We start from the raw sequence: 7173 nt of genomic DNA, 5'->3' as shown, positions 1-7173 counted from the left end.
ATAAATATGTCTTTCATTATAAAATCAAAATATATTCCCGTTATAATGTATGTATACGTGTGTATGTATGTTTGCATAATCCGCTTTTGTAGGAGAAGAAGTAGCCAGGAACTGTACGTCGCTTTAGAGGAAGTGCAATTGAAGAGAAGACTTTCACAGGCAATGATACATTTTCTTCAAAAACATTACAAATTACTTCACAAACAGTATAAAATAAGAAGTATATCATTTGTGATTCTTAGAGTCTGGAGGAGTCATATTTGGGTTATGCGATAAACGATCACAATAATGCCAGATCAGGAAATCGTCGAAGTTCTTTAGGTCCCGAACCAGAACCACCTCCTGATGAATCCACTTTAAAAAGAGCTATCAGTTGTGAAAGCGTATGTTCCGATACTAGCGTCAACTTAAACGATTTGGAAGAAGCACCCATCGTAGGTCACATCTGTGTCGGACTCGAATACGAAAGATGGGGTGGTCGTGGAAACGACTGTGAAGGCGATCTGGCTGTAAGCGTCTTGGAAGCCAGAGATCTTGTTGCCGCTGACGGCTCTCCTGCGCAAGATACTTTCGTAAGGTAAACATTTTCTTTGCGTACTAGTAGGGAAGAGTTAACGAATGCGTATTGGTCTCTTAAATCTTATCTCATCAATATTTTATATTACTTAATATAAGCAACATTTGACAACGATAATATAAAATAAATAAGAAATAAATAATATAGAAAGAAAATAATAATCTTGTTTTATGGATGTTAGCGACGTTTTAAAAAACTAGGAATATCTAATATTTAATTTTTGATCAACTTATGTTGCTGATAATAACATAATCCAATTTTATTATAAATTTTTGTATTTTCATAAAAGAAAATTTTTTGCAGAATATTTTCTATTTATTGTATATACATGTTTATACATATTTTTATTGTATATACATATTATAAAAATTAAATCGATATTTTTAAAAAATACATTAAATTTCCTAAATCGTATTATTACATATAATTACATACTTACTATTATATATAAAACTGATAATTAACAATAATAAAATTAATAATTGATATAAATATAAATATCAAATGCCGAAAAATATTTTAAGTCAAAATATTTCAGTCAATTTTATTTTAACGTTATTTATCTTTTCACTATTATTATTTAATAATTATAAAATACTTGATCTTTTTAAATTAATTATAAAGTTAGAGATTATAGTTAATTATTAGGTATTAATTAGTTAATGATTTCTTTTATTAATCTTACACTTTTAATTATTTTTGTTAATAAATTCAAAACTTTCATAGGAAATACAATTTAAAAGATTAACCTATCTTTTATAGTATGTTACAAAAAAATTTAACAAATTAATTTGTTATTAAAACATGAAAGTTAAACATGTGAAAGTTAAACATTAACAATAATAAGTGTCCGAAACTTTATGCTATAATTTCCAATGTTCGCATACAAAACAATGCCAAATGTAAAATATAATAAAAAATAAATACGCATTCAGCAACTCTCCTCTACCGTATACTAAAAGAAATTTTAACAAACGATTTATGACCGTATAACGTGAATATACAACAAGTAATGCGGGGTCTTAAATCGTAGAAAATTGATCAATCATAGATGATTATTCTTCACACATTCGACGATGATCGGACAATTTTCTATGACTTAAGACCCTACTGCTAATGGACTCCACATAAGACTTAAAACCTATAACGGTCTAAGATGCAGCTTCGATCGTTATAGGGTTTATCTTTTACTTGTTTTGTGTATTTACATTATAGTCTTAATCGTTCATTATTGTTTACCTATACACGCTACTTGAAAAATGCGTATGTTCCTACATTACGATTACTGCGAAGAATATTACCAAAGCCTCGGTGGTCTAAAGGCTTAAAATGCTCGCACGGAATGCTGAGAGATCCGGGTTCGACTTGTGGCCGAGGTAATATTTTTCGCAATAAATTTATTTTTAATTATAGCACATTAAAATCTCTCTAATAGGATGCCTAATGGAACATCAAATTATTAAATTGCTTATCAATATAATTTGTAATATATTATTACTGTAGTTTAGTTGCGTTTCTAAAAAATCAATTCGGCGCGCAGTTCAAATGGCTTAATATGTAGTATATAAATTCACATGGAAATATTTAAGCGTCTAAGATACAGCTTCGACCATTGTAGACTTTATCTCTTACTTGTGTAAATATAATTTTTATAAAAATATATATTAAATATATATAATTTATCAAAATCTGGATCAACTGATATTGTTTTCTCCAAAATATGTGATCGCGAGAAGTAGTACCGTATAGCGCCGCTATGGTGTAGTAAGTGTATCTATAAAGTACCAAATGAGACATTATAGAACAATGCATTAAAATTTAATTATCACGAAAACAAAGCATCATGAACATTTTATTCTACATTTTCGACATATTTTTGCATGTGAAATAATCTCTTGTTCGATTGTATCATCTTGACTCATCCAATATAAACTCTAGTATGTAAGTATAGAATCTCTTATTACTGCGCGCCGTATTGCGATATTCTTTGTGACATATTTAAATTATAAATTTATATTAAATTTGTAATTCTTTTAAAATAAAAAAATAAATAACTTAATTTAGAGACAACTGATTAATAATTAATTGAGTTCTTGGAAAATTTTCTAACATTATTTTTTCTTTGTAGAGTATGTCTACTACCCGATAGGCAGACCCATGTGCAAACAAGAATTTATAGGGGAAGTCCATCGCCTAGTTATCAGGAGAAATTTTTATTTCCTCTCGATGAAGGCCCAATAGGCAAAACACTTCTTGTTGAGGTAAACGAATCAATTAATTTTTCTATTAAATGTTAATCTAGATGATTTGAGATTTGAATTCAAATAAAATTTTCTTTTTTATTATTCAGGTATTTTCTGATGAATCTAATATCAGCGGCGGCGCATCTTTAATTGGCGAAGCCAATTTGAAACTTGGACCCGCAGCTAGACCACCAGCTACAACTTGGCTAGCACTCAGTGGATCTGTCTTACCCACTCCCCATTTAGGAGAATTGATGTTCTCTCTCAGTTATTTGCCAACAGCGGAGAGACTCACCCTTGTAGTAGTTAAAGCGCGCAACTTGCATGGCACAAATTCATCTTCGGGTGATTTCTTCGTCAAGGTAATTCAGACATCGCATTTATATATGTGTGCATTTCGGTAAACATTTTTAAAAATATTATAATATTTTTTATTAAGGTATATCTTCTTCAACAAGGGAAAAAAATGCATAAAAAGAGGACATCTGTAAAAAAAGGCGAGAAAAGTCCAATCTTCAACGAGGCCATAATATTCAATGTGCCAGCGCATACTTTACAGGTTTTAATTAAATTTTTATTTTTTTTTTTCAATAACAACAATCACAGTAAAGATATGATTTAATTCCCAAAAAGAATAATGTTTATAAATACGAATCGCTAAAGCTGAAAACTTCGGATTAATAACAATATTTTCTATTTGATAATATTTATTTGGCAGATCAATTTTCTTACTAAATATTTTAATGAATATTACATGTAAAAATAAATCTATATTTTCTATCTAAAGTACTTGATTACATCCTGTCTCTTTGAAAATACCTTTATCAAATGATTGTCTTTCTTCACAGACTATACAATTGAGATTGACAGTGGCGGAAATGAACGGTGAACAAGGAACAAATCCAAAGACATACTCCGTAGGGCACATCATTATAGGATCTACCTCGATGGGAAAAGCATTGGTTCATTGGAGACAAATGCTAATGGCCTTGCGGCGTCCGATCGCTATGTGGCATCCTCTCAGGAAGTAGAAATAGAACGCATTCCATTCAAAAGTAATTGGAATAGTGACTTGCGAAACAGTCTCAAATGATATTATGATCTGAAATCTTCTCATATATAAAATTCTATGTCACGCCCGCCCTTCTTTGATGTATTTATTGTTGGGAAGAGAATAATGCAGATATAATCTATATAAAGTAAGATAAAATCCCATGGAGATGCGCACTGCAAGAGCACCCTATTTACTGTTAACGGTCATTTAGATAATACACGCGATGTTGTTGACGATGCAATTTATTGTATGTATGTATATTACTGAATCGCGCAAACCAATTATTAGTTATTCAGTTAATTATTATACTGAATTCATCGTCAAGCACGAATGAGCTCCAAAGTGATCTGCACCATCGTTTACGTAAATTGTGATATGAATAATTAGAATGAATCAGGTAAATTTTACGATTATTTTTTTTTTTAGATTGTTACTTGAGAAATGCAATCGACTTCAACATGCAATTAAATCTTCTTTCTAAATAGATAGATAGATTTAATTAAGAAGAGTCATTGCGGTTGACTGAAACGCGAAACAAAATTATGTGTTCTGTTACATATCTCTTTCTATGAAATTTACTCTTTTAAAGTAATTAAATTCATCTTGAATCTCTTTTATGAATATTTTAAATATTTTTCTCTCTTAAAATTTACATTACAAATTAATCTATGGAACTAAACTAAACTATAAACGCTTAACGCTATACAATCACTTCGAAATCAATCACTTATTAGCAAAACATGGAACGCTTTTTATTTCTTTATCATTCGCGCAATTCATATTCTTATTATAAAAATATTTATCGACTTCTTTTTAGAAATGATTCATAAATTTTGAATATTTTTAACATTATCGCTTTTTCTACACTAATTTATACATCAAACGTCGTATATAAATAATTACCATAAAATACACAAAGTTGATGCACAATTATCGCTGTAAATGAAGATGCAGAATGTATTTTTTCACTGACATGCTAATCAATCGACCGATTATGACACACACATTTCATGTGCAATAATAATACGGCCCATGCGATGAAAAATCAAAGTCCGATTATGGTATTCGATAATGTCGGAATTAATTTGAGGACAAGACTTGGTAGGTACGATGATTTCGTTGCATCAGTAAAAAAAGTAATACAATCCTACATAATTGCCATAACTTCCTAATAAATATAACATATTAATTCTTTGGATATATATAATCCATTGCCTTTTAAAAACTGAGGGTCACAAGTTTTGACTATTACTAGAGTTTAACGTATAGATTAGTCTTAAGAATATTATAAATTAACATATAAAGGAGAATGCTAGATCTTTCCATACAATTATCCCTTAAAAAGTTGCTGCTGTATGTCAAATGACCTATATATGGTGATATATATTGCCAGTTCCTTTGTGATTTATACTTCAGAAATTTTTTTATATTTATCTATAGAACAGGTAAAACAGCTTAAATGCGGATTTAATTACATTTCAATAATAATTAAGAATATATGTCAGATATTCTTGTAAACATTACACGAATTAAAGGGAATTATTCTGTAACGTGTTAAATTACTAGTTTTTGAAATAATGATTAATTCAATTTTGTAATATTTTCTTGAAAAACTGTACAAATTTCTTTATATATTATTTATTGTTTTTTAAATAAAATTAAACAGTTCAATTTTTAAAAATAGAAATTTTGGGATCTCTTACAGTAAATTTGTTCTAATTCTATTTTAGGCATTTAATTATATAAATTCATATTAATATAGGGGAATGAAAAAGTATGGAAACCCTGAAAAATCTCAAAAAATGTAAGTTACAAAAAAGTATTTTAAAACTTGTATAGAATATAAAAATATCTATTTACTAGACTTATCACTTTGGTCTTGGATGGTGTCGCTAAGGTCAAGGTCAGTTAAATTTTTTAAATAGAAGTCTATATTTTTTATTGCATATTCTTATTCTAACCCTTTTTTATACTTTTTCAAAGCACTATAATTTTATCTTCTTTGACTACTATCGAAAATATTTGATTAAAACCAATTTTAAAAAAGAAGTAATCCGAATCGAGATTTTTGCACTAAAAATAAGGTATTAAATTCAATTTAAAATAATTAGATAACATCAGTGATAAAAACACTTCAAAATTATAGAACTTCATAAGTTATAATTACATTGATTTTAATGCAATATGAATTAGACTCTGCCAATATTAAAAGGACAACAAAAGTAATCCATTGCAATCCGAAATTCTATGATTTTGCAGATGACATTTAAATCATGGTTTTAACTATTACAATATTAATAGATTCTCACACGATTTAAAAACAGTGATTCATATTTAAGACTTATATTTTTTAACTGAAATTATTTTATACAAGATATTTACACTTAGTATATAGTTTATATAAGATATCTATACTTAGTGTATGGTGATTTTACCTGAATTAGATTTTTAAATTGGTTTTAAAAAACACACTTATCTTAGAGTGGGATCAAACTTGGGACCTCTGAATTACGAGTCTCCTGTGTTACGTGCTATTTCTTCAATTGATGAATACATTACTTAATATCTATTTATGTTATAACCAGAGCGCAAAAGTAATCCAATATTTTACAATTTAACGGATGACATTAAAATGGAATTCAATACGATATTAATAAGATGTTAATAAGGATGATAAAAATAATTCGTCATTATCCTAAATTCTGTGATTTTGCGGATTACATCACGACAGATAATTAAATCCGTTTTAATGCACATAAATTCAAATTTACTATAACCGACAAAAGCAATCTATTTTAATAAAAAAAAATTTCATCATTTTGTAGATGAAAAGAGTAAATTGATAGTATATGTAGTGTGAGTCGAATTTGTTATTGCTATGAGTCATCAATCAAGCCATGAAATCTTTATCTTTCTTTCCTAATTGCGTAACACTTCGACAAAAAAGTACAATTTGAGCTTCAATTTTTAAGTGATTTTTACAGAATAAATCCCTATAAACTTCTTCTCTTCTTAGAAAATTTATTTTACAGAGTGCAATCGGATCAAATCGCGTGTGAAATTTCCGGATCCACAGATCCGACATTATCGATCGAATGATATTTCATGATATTTGATCATTATATATTGTAAAACAAAAATTCAAAACGATCGTAAAACGACTCACACAAATTAGAGAGCCTTTTGAATCGTAACGTCTATTCTGTATAGTCTATGTATATCTCTAATTTTTGTACTTCTACATTTACATAAGAAAACTTGTAAATTATATGCGTGCACGTATGTACATATTTTATATA

General features: G+C 28.5%; 1 protein-coding gene across 1 annotated transcript in view; it reads left to right on the top strand.

Annotated features, from left to right (window-relative positions):
• LOC108752154 overlaps positions 1–4260 on the top strand; it is a 12421-nt gene extending 8161 nt beyond the window's left edge. Inside the window, exons 9-14 of the mRNA XM_018492819.1 lie at positions 93–159; positions 243–577; positions 2706–2838; positions 2928–3182; positions 3260–3379; positions 3669–4260. Of these exons, the coding sequence (XP_018348321.1) occupies positions 93–159; positions 243–577; positions 2706–2838; positions 2928–3182; positions 3260–3379; positions 3669–3851 (1093 nt within the window). The 3' untranslated portion in view covers positions 3852–4260. The remainder of the gene's footprint in view (positions 1–92; positions 160–242; positions 578–2705; positions 2839–2927; positions 3183–3259; positions 3380–3668) is intronic.
• The last annotated feature ends 2913 nt before the right edge of the window (positions 4261–7173 follow it).

Source organism: Trachymyrmex septentrionalis, unplaced genomic scaffold (genome assembly GCF_001594115.1).
Source record: "Trachymyrmex septentrionalis isolate Tsep2-gDNA-1 unplaced genomic scaffold, Tsep1.0 scaffold56, whole genome shotgun sequence".
Lineage (NCBI taxonomy): Eukaryota > Metazoa > Arthropoda > Insecta > Hymenoptera > Formicidae > Trachymyrmex > Trachymyrmex septentrionalis.
This window is presented reverse-complemented; position numbering and strand designations above follow the sequence as displayed.